Raw genomic sequence first — 20,022 nt, 5'->3', positions numbered from 1 at the left:
GCCGGGTTTCATCCCTGGTGATGCTCTGCCAGGCCTCTACTGCAAATGTCTTCAGTTCCTGCTTGTTCTTGGGGCATTTTCCCTTCCGTTTTGTCTTCATCAAGTGAAATGCATGCTCAATCGGATTCAGGTCAGGTGATTGACTTGGCCATTGCATAACATTCCACTTGTTAGCCTTAAAAAACTCTTTGGTTGCTTTTGCAGTATGCTTCGGGTCATTGTCCATTTGCACTGTGAAGCGCCGTCCAATGAGTTCTGAAGCATTTGACTGAATATGAGCAGATAATATTGGCCGAAACACTTCAGAATTCATCCTGCTGCTTTTGTCAGCAGTCACATCATCAATAAATACAAGGGAACCAGTTCCATTGGCAGCCATACGTGCCCACGCCATGTCACTACCACCACCATGCTTCACTGATGAGGTGGTATGTTTTGGATCATGAGCAGTTCCTTTCCTTCTCCATACTCTTCTCTTCCCATCACTCTGGTACAAGTTAATCTTTGTCTCATCTGTCCATAGGATGTTTTTCCAGAACTGTAATGGCTTATTTAGATGTTGTTTGCCAAACTCTAATCTGGTTTTTGTGGCTCACAAATGGTTTACATCTTGTGGTGAGCCCTCTATATTCACTCTTGTGAAGTCTTCTCTTGATTGTTGACTTTGACACATATACACCTACCTCCTGGAGAGTGTTCTTGATTTGGCCAACTGTTGTGAAGGGGTTTTTCTTCACCAGGGAAAAAATTCTACTGACATCCACCACAGTTGTTTTCTGCGGTCTTCCGGGTCTTTTGGTTTTGCTGAGCTCTCTGGTGCGTTCTTTCTTTTTAAGAATGTTCCAAACAGTTGATTTGGCCACACCCAATGTTTTTGCTATCTCTCTGATGGGTTTGTTTTGATTTTTCAGCCTAATGATGACTTGCTTCACTGATAGTGACAGCTCTTTGGATCTCATATTGATAGTCGACAGCAACAGATTCCAAATGCAAATGTCATACCTAGAATCAACTCCAGACCTTTTACCTGTTTAATTGATGATGAAATGACGAGGGAATAGCCCACACATGTCCATGAAATAGCTTTGGAGTCTATTGTCCCATTACTTTTGGTCCCTTAAAAAGTGGGAGGCACATATAGAAACCGTTGTAATTCCTACACCGTTCACCTGATTTGGATGTAAATACCCTCAAATTAAAGCTGAAAGTCTGCAGTTAAAGCACATCTTGTTTGTTTCATTTCAAATCTATTGTGGTAGTGTATAGAGCCCAAAATATGAGAATTGTGTCGATGTCTCAATATTTATGGACCTGACTGTATAGTTATAAAGTGTATCCAGTTTCTGTAGTGCTCCTTTAATGCCAGCTTATTAACTGTGTTATATTACAGATGGCAATAGGGCAACAGTGGAATGAATACATTTCACCCACAAAATGTTATTTTTCATAGGTAATTAAAAGTACAAATATCACATATTCAAAAAGTAATAGGACCAATCTAAAAAGTTTTATATTAAAGGCAAGTTGAAAAAATTTGGTTGCTGAAATACCTAATGAAATATTGGAGATATCACACCTCAAGAGGTCGAAGATAGAAAACAGGGGGAAAGATGAATGATTTAGGGGTATGAAGGGAATTATAGGGGTGCAGACAAAGTATTCACTTGTGCTTCAGATAGGCACCTCACATACCTGCTCACCAGCTTCAACAATAGGGAGTATTGCAATTTGCAAGGAACACCTAACTGTTACAGACCCAGTATACTCAGTCCAAGGTAACCAGGTTAGTTTAAAACCCATGAGGGATACATGACCCAGATATTAGTTTTTTATTATGAAATTCAGAGTGTGGGGAGTCCTGTCTTCTCTCATGCACCCATTTAGGCTGAATGTGCCACCAATTATAGAGCTGGCATCCATCAGGAGTAACGCTGCTTAATGTGTTTGGGAAGGATGGTGGCTCAGTGGTTAGCACTTCTGCCTTACAGCACTGGGGTCATGAGTTCAATTCCTGACCCTGGCCTTATCTGTGAGGTGTAAGATGCATGTATGGAGGTGTGAGGGGCACGTGGGGAGGTGTGAGTGGACAAGCTGAGACAAGAGGAATGGAGATTCGGACAGTTGCGAGGCTGTACCCACAGGGCTGCCATCAGAAACTGTGGGGCCCAGTACTAATTAATCTGGCGGGGCCCCCCATCCCCACACGTGCCCTCCTCCCCATACATGTGCACCCTTCCGTCATCGCCATCCCTCATCACAGTACGTTCCCCGCTCGCCACTCCCTCATCATGGTAAATGTTCCCCTCACCCCATGGATTTTGGTGGGTAATAAACGGGTTAAAGATGGTGTTTGGGAGAGTGATTTTTTTTATTTTTTTTAAATAAAATATTTTATCAGTGTTTGTGTTTATTTTTAACAATATTTTTTTTCTGTGCCCCACAGGTCCCAGCTGGCCCTGCATGCTGGCTCTAGTAGTTCTACAAGTGTCACCATGTTCTGGCAGCCATGGGTACGCTAGCACTTGTAGTTCTACAAGTGCCAACATAACCGATCAGAATATGGTTGACAGGGCTTGCTGGGACCAGTGATGCCACAGGAATTATTTTTTTTTACTTTTTAACCATGTATTACTCCCACACCCAGCAGCAGGGTTGTTGGGAGGAACCCTAGTGAGTTTACCATAGGGCTGTTTTTTTCTATTAGAGGGGTTTCGATTCTACTATAGAATTCCGCCCCATACTGAAAATGCCGAGGCTGTGTACCACGATGAAAGGGAGACCCCGGGTTTTTCTGTTACAGCCTAGTACTGGTAGCAGTTTCCAGTGGTGTTAGCACCTATGCAATTGCTGCTACCAGCCCAAGTTACGAACGCTGTTGGGCGCTGGGATCACTGGGTGATCGCTGGGTGTGTGGAAGGAGCACACTGATTTTTTTATTTAAAAAAACTTGATGCAGTTGACACATTTAACTTAATGTGTTCAATCGCATGTATCCTAGTTAGGAGCAGCTCAGCATACACACCTAATTGCATATTTTGTTTTGTACACTTTTGGGCCTGATTGAGGAATGTAAATGACGATACGTGCCGTATATTGTTTATAATCGCTCTGTGCATGTCCACAACCATACGCCAGAGAACGCAGCAACGTCCAATTCATTTTCCAGCGCAAAGGACCCTTAGTAAGGCTTACAACTTCATGGGTGGAACGGTTGGAACGGTGAGGGGAAGGTGTGTATGCGCGTACCAAGCTCCAACACACACGCAGCAGCGTGTTCTTCTGTCATATCACTTGCACCTGCTACAGGTCGGTGCTCAGTATGCTAGAACATGTGTTTGCAACTGTAAAAATCCATTTGATGTACAGTAGACATTCATCACATCCTAATAAATATATTTTATGGGGAGAAAAAAACAAACAACTTTTTTTCATGTTTTGTCATTAATGACTATATTAAGAGGTGACAATCATTGAATACTTTTTTTTTTTCTTTGCGTTCTCTTGGGACTTTATATTCCTACGGACAACTATCAGGTGCGCACCTGCTTCTATCGTTCTCTCCACAGCGGAGCTAGCATGCTGTCGCGCTGTGAGTATCACTATTGAGGAGTTGCTATCGGGACTTATCCTATTATCTAATCTAACGGGAGTATTTCACGGGAATCCTGGAGGTACCAAGCTCCTATATTGACCACCTTATTGAGGAGAGTAACCCAGACATACCCATTTCCACTTTCAATATCGGTGGATTCCACAGAAATTAGTAAGAGTGTGCTACACACATTAAAGTACCCAATCAGTTTTTTTCTGCTGACATTCATCTTCCACCACAGCATTGCAATTTTTTATTGATGGTCCACTTTGTGCAGGTTACCAGTCAAAGGGGGGTATTCAATTGTTAGCTTTAACGCTGCAAAACGAGCGCTCGAAAAATATTACCCTATTGCGCGCGAAAACCGTTAATACAGTAGTTTACTCGCGGAATTTCAGCTCGCCGCTCAGGGAGCGGCGAGCTGAAATTCCGCTAGTAATTACCGAATTAACGGTAAGATTTTTCAAGCGCTCGTTTTTTAGCGTTAACGCTGACAATTGAATATGCCCCAAAAAGTCCATTTACACAGGATCTTTATTGATTTTTAATTTTATCCATTTTCATTATAGCGCTATTGAGGCAGTACCAACTATGTTATATTTAATGGTGAATATTCATTTTGGTGTTTTGTATTTCTTTTTATGATATTTGAGATTTGTATTTATTTTTTGCCCTATGTATGAATAAATTATTGGATGTTTACATTTTTCCATATTTTCTCCTGTGTCTCAGCTATTGGAGATTTCTATATTGATTGACATCATATTAATGATGTTTGTCTTGGTTTGAGTTTCTCCCAGCGCCTTCTTCATTTTTGTTTTTATATGGGACTTTATATTCCACATATGTATTGCTTTTCAAAGCAGAGCTTACCTAGACCCGATTTTAACAGACATTTCTTCAGATCCGCTCCTTGTTGAATACGGACGTCCCTATGTCCAAATTACACGCGCTTTCAAACACAACGCAATTTACTTTCGTCTTGCGTGTCTTAATGAACCAGGCCCTTTGTGCTTCCTCTTTTTACATAAAATGTATCCAATACTAGACAATATGTGTAAAAATGTTGGCAACTCTGTTGGGGAGGGTCCAGCTAAGTGACTGACCCCACTGAAGTTATGGAACTGGTGATCTAATCATCCTACAGAGGTAGGCGGCTTACAAAAAGCCATAAATACACTTTATAAATAGTTTTATTTCCCCATATACGTACAGTAAAACATATACATCAATGTGTGTGTGTGTGTATATATATATATATATATATATATATATATATATATATATATATATATATATATATATATATATATTTGGTGGGTGCTGTAATGAAATCCTCTGAAGAGTACAGTCTTCAATTTCAGGTCATATAAACTCTCTAAAAAACGTTGGGTAGGGACTATTTTGATAATAGACCTGTTAAGGTGAGATTAGTGAAAGAAAAAAAAATGACTTATCCTGTAAAATGGGAAATATATTATTATTTAATGAAAAGTTGAACCTAAAATAAAATTTCTCTTAAAGGAGAACTGCAGCCAAAATAGTTTTGCTATAATCTCTGAGTGTCTTTGGCGAGTTCAAATGGAACCCTCGCCGACACATTGTGGTAGCAATTATTTTGTCAGCTAACCCAATATTGATGAAAATACAGCTCACCGAAGAGACGAGTCTTATATTGCAAGTAACGTTGGTTACCCTCTGTTCGACACTGTATCTAACAAAAAAAACAGTCAGGCCGGTGTTTCTATGTTAGGTCAATTAAAGGGTTTGTAATTTTACTCAATCTTCCTTTTGACCTTCTGTATTCAACACTCAGACAGGTGAAAATGAAGGGAAATTGTCCAAAAATAGACAACCTCATTAATATCAGTGCTAAGGGCAGAGGCAGGTTCAATGGAGACATTCTAAGAAGACATAATACATTCTATGGGGGGTATTCAATTGTTGCCGTTAACGCGCTAAAACAAAAAAAAACGAGCGCTCTAAAAATATTAGCGTTAATACGGTAATTACTCGCTAAATTTCATCTCGCAGCTCCCTGAGCTGCGAGATGAAATTCAGCGAGTAAACTACCGTATTAACGGTATTTACGCGCATATTACCGTATTAACGCTAATATTTTTAGAGCGCTCGTTTTTTTTTGTTTTAGTGCGTTAAAAGCAACAATTGAATACCCCCCTATATGTGCAATATGTGACATCACACATTTGTATGTGAATGTATTTACACAAATAATATTATTCGGTTCTAAATAACCTACTGATGCTAATTTCTCCCCGTGGTTGTGTGGGTTTCTTCTGGGAGCTCCAGTTCCCTCCCACTGTCCAAGAATATACTGGTTAATTGGCTTCTGACAAAATAAATCCTAGGAGTAAATGTATCAAGCCGAGAGTTTTCCCGGTGGGTTTGAAAAGTGGAGATGTTGCCTATAGCAACCAATCAGATTCTATCTATCATTTTGTAGAATGTACTAAACAAATGATAGCTAGAATCTGATTGGTTTTTCAAACCCGCTGGAAAAATCTCAGCTTGATTCATTTACCCCCTAGTGTCTGTTTGTGGTAACATATTTAAAATATAAGCGCCATTGGGGCAGAGACAGATGTTTATGATACATATTCCCAGTACAGCGCTGCATAATATGATTGGCTCCATATAAATAATAATTTAAAAAACATTTATAGTCTAGCAATAAATTCCACACACCATGCAGGAGACTAATCCGTACAATGGGAATATTGGTACGGTGTCATTTTAAACGAATCCACAAGTTCACATGAATGTCAGAAACCAAAGTCTGCTGGTCCACAGAAGTTTAATGTTGCTAAGTTTTGACCTTATGGAGGTTAAGTCCAATAATCTGCAATTTCAAAGAGGTAGTGATTCACATCGGTTCTCTGGGCAATTTCATAAGCCGTCTCCCCCAAGGTATTTGTCAGCTGTGGTTTGATGTAGCGGTTCATGAGAAGAAGCTCCAGGATTTGCCGGCTGTCCCTGTTGGCCGCAGCCAGGTGCAGCGGGGTTAGCAAACCCTTAGTTTGCGCGTTGATGTCGGCTCCGTGTTGGAGCAGGAATGAAGCGACGGAAGTGTTATTCCACTTGCAGGCGCTGTGCAGCGGACTCCACCCATCTATGGTTATCGCGTGCACATCTGCTCCCATGGCGATCAGCTCGCGGACCGCACCCAGGTGACCATTGTACGAAGCTCTGTGTAATGGAGTGTAATGATCTTCATCAGTCACGTTCACAAGATCGGGGTTGATAGACAGGACGCTGTGAATGGCTGCAAGCTGCAGGAAAAAAATAAATAAATTAATATAACAATTTTCACATTCTGACTGCACTTATAATTTTTTTTTTTTTTTTTAAAGGTACATGTTTCCTATACACATCAATTCATTAGGAACTAATGACATCACTCAGCTGATGTCATCAGTTTCTAATGAACTGGCAAAATTGTTTCCCCTACTGTGAGGAAGTTACGGATTGTTTTTCTCTGATCGTTAGGTTTAGAGATATTTTATTAAATTGGACAGTGCACAATGGGTAAGGATTAAAGGATCAAAAAACAGACATATCTTCATTTATGTACCTCTACACCCCAACTGTGCAGTGTTTCACAAAGTCCTGTCATATAAACACAGAGAGCACCAAGAGAGGTGAGTAACTGCTAGAGCAGGTACTCAAAAGCTCAGCGCCAAGGAGCAGGCAGTGCTTGGCATAGTGACTGGCACAATATATATGTGTGAGGCACAGTAGCTGATATATACAAAATAAGGACTACAGTGACTTATATTTAATATGTGAGGCACAGTACTTAATACACGAGGGGCACAAAGGCTGCTGAAATCAATGTGTGGGGCACACTGGCTGGCATATGAAAATTGAGTAACACAAATAACATTATTGTGCTGTAAACCACAGTAACCAATCGTACAGTGGCTAATATACTCCTTCATTGGGTAACATGAAGCACAACTAGCAAAGTCCACAATTGCCACACACACTGTGAGACGGCGTGAGTCGTCATCATTATCATTCAGACTGTCCTGTACAAAACCTGAACATTAATGAACTGCTGATTGAGACCGACAGATCTGTGCCCACATGACGTTGGCATCCTTAGTCTTGCACTATATGGGTAAAAAGCGATCATCTGTTTGGTGGCTGTGGGTTATAACACACTTCTGCTCTTTGCACCCTTTTATTAATTAAACCAAAGCAATGTTTTAATTTCCCATACTCTGTTATTTTCTGCAGCAAAAAGCAGAAGCTCTTTAGGGTCATCTTTCAGATTCTCCTCCTGTGCTTGATACCATTCCTCGCTCTTCTCTTCATCTTCTTCATCAGATTCCTCGAGCCAAAGGCTCTGGGTCCCGGTAGGAATTAGATGTCTGTGAGTTTCCAACAGATCCAGCTGGTTAAAGTCATCATGCAAATAACCAAGTTTCTCCTGGAGCTCACATTCATCCTCTGGAGCGTTCTCTGTGTCTTGGTGCTGAGTGACAGGAGTCAGACTGGGAGTGTCCATATCCTGCAAGCTTGTCATCTGAAAGAGAAAAAGACATTAGCCACAATAGGGGGGAGAGGTTGAGCTTGGAGATTGTAGCTGAATAACCAATAGCTTAAAATGTATCGTGGCACCCATCGACAAGATCCAAACTTCCCATTCCTTTCTAGCAACACTCCAACGTATAGCGTAATATGTAATAGTCACTCTGTAATAATGATATGCAACCCACAGTGTATTCTTCTATATCTGGCTAAATAATAAATATACCAAGCTTATGGTAGTCACATGTAGACACAACTAACACACAATTCTGTCTGCTGTTCAGAGGGACTCATTTACTAAATTTGCACTGAACCACAGTACTCAATCAGCTGGTCTGTCTAAAGCAGCAAAATGAAAGCGAGTGTCTGACTGGGTGCAAGGGTTTTGTGCAAATATTGCACCTAAATACACTATTATTAACCACACTGGAGTATTCATTGCTGCACAGCTCACAATACAGGAATAAACAAAAAGGACACAATAGAATGACAGCAATTCAACTGTTATAGTCACATAGCCATAAAATGCACAATATCTGGAGTACACAACATTTTGGGTTTGTTACATTGCAGCTTTGGATCCAAAACAAGCCTATTTCTGGTGTATGATCTGCAATGGACTGATGTTGGCAGGACATCGTGAAACTTGCAGTCTAGAGATGGAAATTTATAGTCTGCAGTGAAATAAAAGCAGCATCAGAACCTTTTGTAATTAATGGGCTCATAATATTCATTTGATTACCACACATCCACTCTTGCAATGAGAAAAGCCATAAAAATTATCATATGCACTAGTAAAATAAAACGGAATCTCTGAATGGAAAAGGCAGCAACTGGCATATAACATAACAACATATACCTGTGCCTGCACAGACCCCTCCTCGCCTTTCAGACTGCTGTTTCCCTCTTGCAGCTTACAGAACAGAAAAAACTACACTTCCCATCATGCTCTGCAGTCAGACTGCACTTCCTGTCTTCCACAACACACAGCTGCTTCTTCTTTCACCAGAGTCTAAACCTTTACCTTAACTTTCTGTATCCGACACTGGAGCCATTTTGTTGTGCCACTTAGCTTAAGCTGGTTATTGAAAGTCTCCGAGAAAATGGTAGCCAATCTGAAGCTAATATTGCTGAGTGAGAGACATTTCCTCGTCTTTTGATAGAACTGTAAAGAAAAATAGCTAATAACTGAACTAATAGGAAAACACGTGTTATTTTAGATGTAACTATATAGAAAATTTGCTCACATAGATCCCATGAGCCAGCACGTAATGAAATTATTTAAATGTGCTCTTTTTAGTGTAACAGTAACCGAGTCCACTGTCTAGAGCAGAGCATGCTGGTAGTTGTAGTTTTGTCTGCCTCTCCCGGCATGCTCACATTTTCCCGGGATCTTGCAGACTGTGAGTGAGGTGGGTGTTGCAGCAAGTTACATAGTGGCACTGTATGTCTTCTATGCAGTATTACCTATAGAAATCAGCAATGCAGACTGTCAGCCACACGACAGCTCTGCAGGACACGTATAATATCGTGTTATATGCTGTCATTACATATATAAACGTGCAATAAACCTGATTAGATGTAAGTCCATTTGGACAGGAACTTCTTCCTTATCTGTTTTCAGTGCACCTATATTTATTTACATGTATTCAATTTTTTTTTCTAACTAACCCTGTCATTGAACTGTCCTATACAGCTGCACTAAAATAAAATGAATTAAAATTTTGCACACTCCAGTTGTTTCTGTGCTTCCAACTATCATCCTCAGGCAGCCAGTAACCAGGCTGGAACTTTACTTTCTTTCAATATTTACTATTAATGATTGTAGTAACGTGATCAGTTTTATATATATATATATATACATACACATACATACATATTTACATGCTCCAGGTCCAGAAAGACCCTCCAGTTACACGATGCCTTGTGACTTTTTTATAATTAATATACATTTTTGAATCTATTCCCTGCAATACAATTTTATCTTAACAGCCTTTTTATTGAATTTACTACACATATAAGCCCCAAAAAGTGCTGTGCAAAGTATGAAAATGAAATACCTAAACAAAAAACACCAAACAATAATGTTACATGGTATTGCTCGTTAAAAATATGTCTGGGTCTTTATTTGCTATGTGATTTGAAGTGTCATGTGCCCTGTGTATTCTGTCTTGTGATTGGTGCTGTCCAATTGTGATGTCAGTGACACACAGTTTTACAGTGTTAGGTGTGAATATATCAGTATATACATTTAATCTGTAACCGGGTTAAGCAACTGTAGTTCAGAAAATGCTGCCAACGTTATAGTTGGCAGCTTGGCCTTCTCTTCCTAATGTAATCACTATACCAAAGTACTGATGCTTAAACCAGGATTTCTTAAACTCCTAGTTGAGGAGTTATAAACAATTTGAACCCACCATTTAGCATGGCAGAACATTTTATATTACTTTTAGGACTGTAAATATTCCTGATCACCTAAATGGTTTCATTATATTTTATAGCTAGCGTTCATCTGTAAGTGAAAAACCCAAGCAATTATACTATAGCTGCTCCTCATTGATCTAGTGTCCATGGCCGATTCTGGTGCACTAAACCTCTAGTCACACAATTTTGCAATCAGCTACTCGCTGATTTCTTTTTTGCATCTATAGAATAGATGATGACAAATTCTCTAGATTGCCTCATTTTCTTGCTCAGTTTTAGAGCAGTAATTATGTGCTCCTTCATCATTGCATTTTGCTTATTGTGACACAAGGTGTCATTTATGTGTAATATTAAAATAATATGCCGGTATGTGCTCACTATTTTTATTTTTGTTCTAGGCTTCAAATACCTCACATTTCTTCTGTGCTGAGTGCTGCTCAGAGTAATCATGAGCTCATCTAGCAGTGCTCTGTAAGTAACCAGATTTATTTTCAGTAGCATTTTAGGTGTATTGTGGCCAGTATTTACTATTCTATGGTAGTCAGTAAAAAAATAAGTAACATTTTAGCCTGTCCGCAAAAATAAAAAAAAATCGCACTTGGGGTGCAAGTAGGAAATCACAGACTGAGGGTTATATTTATCAAACCTTGAATGGAGAAGTGAAGGTGTTGCCCATAGCAACTAGGGATGTGCATCGGCGACTTTTGGTGTCTCGTGTTTTGGATTGGATTTTCACGATGTTTTGGGTTCGGATTTGTTTCGCAAAACACCTGCCGAAAGGTCTCGGTTCGGATTTAAGGTTTTGGATTCAGATTTTTTTTGAAAAAAGCATAAAAAGTTCAAAAATCAAGTTTTTGGGCTTATTTTCACTCCTACGCTATTATTAACCTCAATAACATTCAATAACAAGCATTTCCACTAATTTACAGTGTATTCTGAACACCTCACAATATAGTTATTAGTCCAAAACGTTGCAACGAGGTATCTTTCTGGACTGCGTAGTGGAGTGGTCCCCACAATATAATAAGAAAACCATCAACTGGTCTTATCGCACCAAAAAATGTACCTGGACTGGGTAGAGGAGTGGGTCACCACAATATAATTTAAAAACCCTGAACTTGTATGATTCGCACCAATAAATGTATCTGGACTGCGTAGAGGAGTGGGTCACCACAATATAATTTAAAAACCCTGAACTTGTATGATTCGCACCAATAAATGTATCTGGACTGCGTAGAGGAGTGGGTCACCACAATATAATTTAAAAACCCTGAACTTGTATGATTCGCACCAATAAATGTATCTGGACTGCGTAGAGGAGTGGGTCACCACAGTATAATAAGAAAACCATCAACTGGTCTTAATCGCACCAAAAAATTTACTTGGACTGCGTAGAGGAGTGGTCACCACAATATAATTTAAAAACCCTGAACTTGTATGATTCGCACCAATAAATGTATCTGGACTGCGTAGAGGAGTGGTCACCACAATATAATTAATAAAAAACCCTCCACGGCTCTGAATTTCCCCCAAAAAAATTCTGGACTGTGTAGTGGGGTGACCCCGGTACTAAATTTGATACCTGGGCCACAATACCTCCTCCAAGTTCCAAGTGTAGTGTTTATAACATATTAACACTACACTAATTCTAGCACGTCAAACCCTCTTGTTTTAAATAATGACAGGGCATTTAACTTTTGATTTAATTTTTTGAATTTGTTGACATTTTTTTTTACTTTTTGAACATGGCAAACGACTGTTGAATGGTCACACAATGCCCAAAAAATTGTTGCAAGATGGAATTGTCCTTGGGCCCTCCCACCCACCCTTATGTTGTTGAAATAGGACATGCACACTTTAACAAACCAATCATTTCAGCGACAGGGCCTACCAAACAACTGTGGCTGAAATGATTGGTTTGTTTGGGCCCCCACACCAAAATAACAATTCATCTCTCCCTGTACAAACTAAACAGGCTCTACTGAGGAAAGATGTCGTCCTCATCCTCAACCTCTGATTCCTCTCCCCCTACAGTGTGTACTTCCTCCTCCTCACACATTATCAATTCGTCCCCGCTGGACTCCACAACCACAGGTCCCTCTGTACTATCTGGAGGGCAGTGCTGTACTTCATTGAGGAATTGATTATTCATTTTTATAAACATCATTTTTTTAACGATGTGAGGAAGCAACCTCCTTCGCCGCTCACTGACCAGGTTCCCCGCTGCACTAAAAACTCTTTCCGAGTACACACTGGAGGGGGGACAACTCAGGTAAAATAGAGCCAGTTTGTACAGGGGCTTCTAAACTGCCTTTTTTTCCTGCCAGTAACAATATGGACTGTCTGACATGTCTATTTGGATGGTGTCAGCAAAATAATCCTCCACCATTTTTTCAATTGTGACAGCATCCAATGCAGCGAGAGTAGACATGTCTGCAATGGTTTTAGACTAGAGAAGAAACCGCACCAGGTAACCCATATTAATCCTCAGGGTGTATGTAATAATCTAGCTTAATAGCATTCACTATACCACCTGAGGCTAGGTGCACCCGATCATTGTATTACTCAGAACATATTTGGTGAAGGAAAAAAGAATGATCTAATGGGGCACTCTAATGGGCAAGAATATATTTAAGTGTTTGTTTATAATTTGAATATCTGTTAAATGCGTCTTTATTGATTAAAATTAAAAAATTCCATTAGCGAAATATAAAAGTTGAATAAAGATACCACCCTAAATAAAGATAACTGATAAAAAGACAAAACTGAATTTGTCTAACCGCGACTCTGCTCCGTTATGAACCTTACTTTACTACCTTGAGTGTGAAATACACATTAATAAGTCTTTTATTAACACCACATCCCAATAGAAAACAGTTGTGTGAAATTAGTGGACTTTGGTCATACATATTATTGAATATCAACACTATAAGAGGATTAGCATGATAAAATTTGAAGGTACTGCAGTATCCTGAACATATATAAAGAGACTAATATGATCCCTCTTATAGTCACTATATCCTGCAAATTTTCCTTTTGTATAACTGAAAAAGATTGATAGCATTTGCACCTTAATTGGATGGCTAATTTCCCTAGCAGGATACAATGGAAAATGTAGAGCTGTCCTGCACTATTGTGGTCTCACTACTGCTCCCTTCTATCTCAGCGGGCAGTGTGATAATCTAACTGTCTGTGTTTGTTTTCGGCTAAATAGCAGGGACTAGTGGTGGGAGCAGCGAGCGCGGCGTCCGCCGACGCGCGTTTCGCTAAGGCTTTGTCAAAGGCAAGCCGAGGCTATGACTAGATAGATTATTTATAGGGGAGAGCCCTCCCCTGGAATGACGTCATCGTTAGTAACGTTGTAGCAACGGCGGTTGTCATGTCAACCGCCGGATATGGCTTGATGTATGTTGTCACTCCACAAGCGGGACACTGTTAATTCCTTTTTAACTGGATCAATATTAACATCACAAAGAAAGGTAAGTAAGAAGAGGATTCTAATTAACATATTAAAGGCACCTACAGGATTAAGCAATTACGAAATGTATACAGTGTGAAGTTATATAGATTTACCTCTCCCCATGAAGAGCTCTAGACACATCTTATTGGCTTATTATTATGAATCTCCTAAAGGCTGGTACCTACATTGGTAGAATTATGTTTTGATTGAATTATACAGATTATATGCAATTTGAATATTGTATGATTTGTATTTTATCTATATACTCTAATAACATCTTATTTATGCTCATATAGGACTCATGAGCGCTGGGACCTACATTAATGAGAAAATATTTGATTATACTTTAATTATTTTTTATTTTTTATTTTTTAATTTTTTAATAAGGATATTTTGTTGATATTGGGAATAAGTTTGGTATTTAATATCAAATATCCTCTGAACCCAGCCTGATTAACCATATAGGGTATCAATAATGTATAACAAACCTGATTGATAATAAATTATGTATACACCATACCATATAATCATTGAATATGAGATATAGCACTATATAAAAATAAAAATAAATAAGTGAAAAGAACTCTGGGCTGAAAAAGACCTAAATATATTATCCATCACTATTGAATATATTAGCTCATAATCAAAGTGAGTGTTTTTCTTAGAAATCACTTATCTACGTGTTTTAGTATATAATAAAGTTGGACTTTAGAATCCAAACTTAATAACTAGAAGTGCCAAATAAAATTATAGGAAAGACGATCTAAATTGATCGATAGTGAAATGAAATGTATTAAAGACTCATGGAAATTCAACCTTAATAATGAAGATGAATTTGTTACAAGTGACTAACTACGTGATAAAGACTGTTAATGTTAAATTGCTTATCTCAGATAGCTGGGCTCAACTATTCGAAAGGAACCCAGATGATCCTCCAACATTGATGACACGCTTGAACTCACTGATTTAAAAAAGCTGAGAAATTACTATGGTCATTTAAACCATCTGGATTCATACTGCCCATTAGAAATATTAATTTGGTTTCTCTCCTTAATAATTCATTCTGAAGGTCCCCTCCTCAGAGGCCCAGATTAACTTGTTCCATGGCAAATGCCAGTAGGGCACTAGGATCGCTATGATGACACTTCAAAAAATGTTTCGCCACTACTGTCAATTGTTTAAAATTAGCCCTATCATTGGAGGCTCTTTTTATATTTCCAATGTGCTCCAAAACTCTTTTTTTGAGAGGTCTGCTTGTCATCCCCACATATTTTAAATCACACGGACATGAAAGGCAGTAGATGACATTTGTGGAATTACAGTTCAGATACTTGGGAATTTTATATATTTTTCCAAACCTGTCTTTGTATTCCTTCACCTGACACATGTTAGGACAGGCTTTACATGATCCACATCTGAAAAAGCCATTAGGGATATTTGAGATCTTTTTCCTAGGAGTCAGAAAACTATGTACTAGATGATCTCTAAGATTTTTTGAGCGTCTCCATGTTATGGAGATTCTTGGTTCTAATGTCTGTTTTAAATCTGCATCCAATTGTAAAATGGACCAATGTTTTTGTAAAATCTGTGTCACTGCTCTCCATTCTGGGCAAAAAGTGCCCACCATTCTCAATTTAGAGTCCTTAATGTCTGTATTTTTTCTATCCATTTGAGAATGGATTAAGGTTTCTCTACTGATTGTGGACACCTTATTCTCTGCTTTTTTAATGGTGCTGCCATCATAACCCCTTCTTGCCAGCCTACATTTCAGTTCGTTCGCTCTCTGTTTGTAGGTTAATTCATCAGAGCAATTCCTTTTAGTTCTCAATAACTCAGCTTTCGGTATTCCTGAAATAACTGGCGGATAATGGGAGCTGGCGGAATATAATAAGCTGTTCGTAGCTGTTTTCTTTCTATACATGTCTGTTTTTAAATCTCCATCTTCAGTTTTAGAGATAGTTAAATCAAGAAAGTTTATTGATGAGTCATGTATTTCAGAGGTTAATCTTAGATTAAGCTTATTATTATTTAGGGACTTTGTAAACTCGTGAAATAGTCTTTCATCACCATCCCACAACAAGAACACATCATCTATGTACCTTAACCACATTAGTATGTGGTCTGTGTATTTCTCATTCCGTGGGTGAAAGACTACCTCTTTCTCCCACCAGCCCAGATATAAATTAGCATAGGTGGGAGCACAAGCTGTCCCCATCGCCGTTCCCTGTATCTGCAGGAAGAATTTCTCCTCAAACACAAAGTAATTTTTACTTAATACGAACTGAAGCAGAATAATTAGAAAGTCCGAAAATTCGGTATTTCTTTCCATACTGAGAAAATATCTGACTGCATGTAATCCATTAGTATGTACAATGTTTGTGTAGAGAGACTCTATATCATAGGATGCAAGTTTAACAGTAGAGTTGATTGAAATATTGTCTATTTTTGACAGCACATCTTTGGTATCCCTAATATATGAGTCCAAGCAGATGACATGTTTGCGCAGATGGTGATCGATAAACCTACTGGCTTTCTCAGTCAAACTACCATTGCCAGACACTATTGGTCTACCAGGGGGTGACTGTTCATTCTTATGAATCTTTGGTAACATGTATATCGTGGCAATTCTAGGGTTGGTCACCTTAAGAAATTCATAATCCATTTTGGTTATTATATGGTTGTGAAAGGCTTGATCTATGATGTTATTATAGAGAGCTAAAAAATTAGCAGTAGGATTAAAGATAATTAGTTTATAACAATTTGTGTCATTTAATTGACGATAAACTTCTTCTGTATACTGTTGTTTAGGCCATAAGACAACATTCCCCCCTTTGTCAGAGGGTTTGATTAGAATGTCTTCCCATTCTGATATTTCTCTTAGTGCCAAATTTTCTTCTCTGCTTAAATTGCCTGATTGAAATCTCCTACTCTTCAAAAATAGTCTATCCAGATCCTTGGAGACTAAGTCCCTATATACCCCAACTTGTGGGCAGATTGTAAAATCAGGAAAAAAGGTGGATTTAGGTTTAATGCTTGGTAATTTTTCCCTTCTGCATGTCTCTTGTGAAGATGACACATTATCCGTCTCTAGATTGAGACAATATAATTCTTCCAAAATTTTCAAAGCTTGTGCATCCTCCTCCGTATTTAAGGAGGGATGATTCCCTTCACTGTTTGTGGAACCTTGTATTGAAGAGATATTTTCTTCTCTTTGTTTGACACAAAAAAACTTTTTTAACAATAATTTTCTTGAAAATAGTACAAGATCCTTCTCCCACTCGAATCTATTAAAATGCTGGGTGGGGGAGAAAGAGAGACCTTTACTGAGTAAGGAGGTTTGAACTGGGCTTAAGACTTTATCTGACAGATTTATCACCCTTAAGGAGTCTTCTAAAATCTGGTCCGTCTGTAATTCCTCCTCATATATGATTGATTCCCCTGTTCCTCCATCTCTTTCCTTTTTCTGTCTCTTAAACTTCTTCCCCCCCCTGCGTAATTTGTGGGGTTTTCTATACCACTTCTGTCTTTGGTTTGGATACCTGCACCTAAAAAATCCCTCGACTGAGTAAGATCACTAATTGTTCTGGAGCTATGTTGATCAGAGGTTTCATTTTCTGATGAATCCACATCAGATGTACTATAAATAGGTGTTCTCTTAAAAGGTTTCTTAGTATACCATTTAAAGACTTTGTCTTGTAAATAATCCTCTTTATCTCGAGAGAATTTGTTACGTTTTTTCTCAACAATAATTTTTTCAAATTGGTCCAGGTCTTGTTTTAATTTCTCATATGATTTTTGAAATATATCCAGACCCTCAAAGTTCTTCAATTTATCTCCCAATACTGAGATTTCCAAAGCATACTTTTCCAATAGGGCATTGTCATGTCTAATTAGGATATTAATTAATTCATTTGAACATTTTATGAGGGAATTCTCCCATTCCTTTTTTAAATCCTCATTGAAAAGCTCAAAAGCCGGATATAATTTAGGTCTTAATCCTCTCGGTATCATGTTCTGTTTTACATAATTACTGAACATGGTCTTATTCCAAAAGGTTTTCACTTGTTTAAACATGATACTTTTGAGTTCAAAGAGGTCTTGTGTCCATCCTTTTGGAGCCAAGGGGCAACCAGAAATGGAATCTGACAAAAAATCCACTTCCCCATCCACCCGCCATTTCTCTTGTCTTTTGGAGAGCTCTCCACTAAGGCTGAAAGTAGCCATTATAGTTTAAATAAATCCTTAATTTCAAAATTACGTTATTGATTAATAACCTGTGCTGGAAAGAATGGGTTGGTCACAGGACCTTCCTCAAAGATATATGTTTTTAGACTAGAGAAGAAACCGCACCAGGTAACCCATATTAATCCTCAGGGTGTATGTAATAATCTAGCTTAATAGCATTCACTATACCACCTGAGGCTAGGTGCACCCGATCATTGTATTACTCAGAACATATTTGTGTATTTCACACTCAAGGTAGTAAAGTAAGGTTCATAACGGAGCAGAGTCGCGGTTAGACAAATTCAGTTTTGTCTTTTTATCAGTTATCTTTATTTAGGGTGGTATCTTTATTCAACTTTCAACTTTTATATTTCGCTAATGGAATTTTTTAATTTTAATCAATAAAGACGCATTTAACAGATATTCAAATTATAAACAAACACTTAAATATATTCTTGCCCATTAGAGTGCCCCATTAGATCATTCTTTTTTCCTTCACCAAATATGTCTGCAATGGTTGGCAGCTCCTTCAGTCCGGACCAGATGTTATCAGCATCCCCACCAGCGGCTCTTTTAGGAAAACTGAGCTTATTCCTCGCAGCCATAGATGTGGAAGAAAATGAGGGTGGAGCTGTTGGCATGTCACGGTCCTCTTCAGAGGACAATCTCCTGACCAGAAGGTCTTTGCACCGCTGTAGACTTGTGTCCGCCGGAAACAGAGACACAACATACGCTTTAAACCGAGGATCGAGCACGGTGGCCAGAATGTATTCCTCTGACTTTGAAAGAGTGACCACCCTCGGATCCTGGCAAAGCGTACGAAGGGCTTCATCCACAAGAGCTACATGCTTTGTTGGATCGCAATGCTTTACCAGCTCCTCCCTCACTTTCTCCAGCTGCTTCTGCAACAGCCTGATCAGGGGAATGACCTGACTCAAGCTGGCAGTGTCGGAACTGACTTCTCGTGTGGCAAGTTCAAACGGCTGGAGAACCTTGCACAACACGGAAATCAGTCTCCACTGCGCTTGACTCAGGCGCATCCCCACTCCTTTGCCTATGTCGTAGGTGGCTGTGTAGGCCTGAATGGCCTTTTGCTGCTCCTCCATCCTCTGCAGTATATAGAGGGTGGAGTTCCAGCGCGTCACAACCTCTTGTTTGAGGTGATGGCAGGGCAGGTTCATGCTTTTTTGATGTGCCTCTAGTCTGCGGTAGGCACTGGCTGAATGCCGAAAGTGTCCAGCAATTTTGCGCGCCACCGCAAGCATCTGCACACCCCTGTCACTCTTGAGGTAATGCTGCACCACCAAATTAATGGTGTGTGCAAAACATGGGATGTGCTGGAAATTGCCCATATTTAATGCCCGCACAGTGTTACTGGCATTGTCTGACACCACAAATCCCCATGAGAGTCTAAGTGGTGTAAGCCACTGGGAGATAATTTCCCTCAGTTTCTCTAATATGTTGCCAGCGTTGTGCCTCTTATTAAAGCCTGTAATACACAATGTTGTCTGCCTTTGCACGAGCAGCCATTTTGTAGATGCTGCTACTGATGCAGCTGTTGCTGTTGCTGCGGAAGGCGATGCGTCTACCCAGTGGGCTGTCACAGTCATATAGTCCTTCGTTTGCCCAGAACCACTTGTCCACATGTCCGTGGTTAAGTGGACAGTGGGTACAACCGCATTTTTCAGAGCACTGAGGACACTTGATCGTACTTCTCTGTACATTTTTGGTATCGCCTGCCTAGTGAAGTGGAATCTCGACGGGATTT

At 39.2% G+C, this 20,022-nt stretch overlaps 2 protein-coding genes across 5 annotated transcripts in view; one reads left to right on the top strand and one right to left on the bottom strand.

The window, feature by feature from the left end:
- Positions 1 to 5,776: 5,776 nt before the first annotated feature.
- On the bottom strand, positions 5,777 to 9,100 carry ANKRD49 (ankyrin repeat domain 49). 2 transcript variants are annotated; one of them, XM_075197916.1, is made up of 3 exons: positions 9,032 to 9,100; positions 7,836 to 8,141; positions 5,777 to 6,882 (listed from the first exon to the last, which is right to left on the bottom strand). In XM_075197916.1, the coding sequence occupies exons 2-3, from the start codon at positions 8,139 to 8,141 to the stop codon at positions 6,439 to 6,441; spliced, it is 750 nt and encodes a 249-aa protein (XP_075054017.1). In that variant the 5' UTR covers positions 9,032 to 9,100; the 3' UTR covers positions 5,777 to 6,438. The 2 variants fall into 2 exon arrangements, with proteins under 2 accessions (XP_075054017.1, XP_075054018.1); XM_075197917.1 differs by having other exon boundaries at positions 9,006 to 9,053.
- A 403-nt stretch (positions 9,101 to 9,503) lies between these two features.
- The window catches only part of MRE11 (MRE11 double strand break repair nuclease), a 187,855-nt gene continuing 177,336 nt past the window's right edge, over positions 9,504 to 20,022 (top strand). For all 3 annotated transcript variants that reach the window (XM_075198742.1, XM_075198743.1, XM_075198744.1), the window contains exons 1-2: positions 9,504 to 9,558; positions 10,969 to 11,041. In XM_075198742.1, coding sequence (XP_075054843.1) covers positions 11,019 to 11,041 — 23 coding nt within the window. In that variant the 5' untranslated portion in view covers positions 9,504 to 9,558; positions 10,969 to 11,018. The remainder of the gene's footprint in view (positions 9,559 to 10,968; positions 11,042 to 20,022) is intronic.

This window comes from Mixophyes fleayi, chromosome 2 (assembly GCF_038048845.1).
Source record: "Mixophyes fleayi isolate aMixFle1 chromosome 2, aMixFle1.hap1, whole genome shotgun sequence".
NCBI classification, from domain to species: domain Eukaryota; kingdom Metazoa; phylum Chordata; class Amphibia; order Anura; family Limnodynastidae; genus Mixophyes; species Mixophyes fleayi.
Note: the sequence above shows the minus strand (reverse complement) of the source record. Positions and strands in the feature narration are given on the sequence as shown.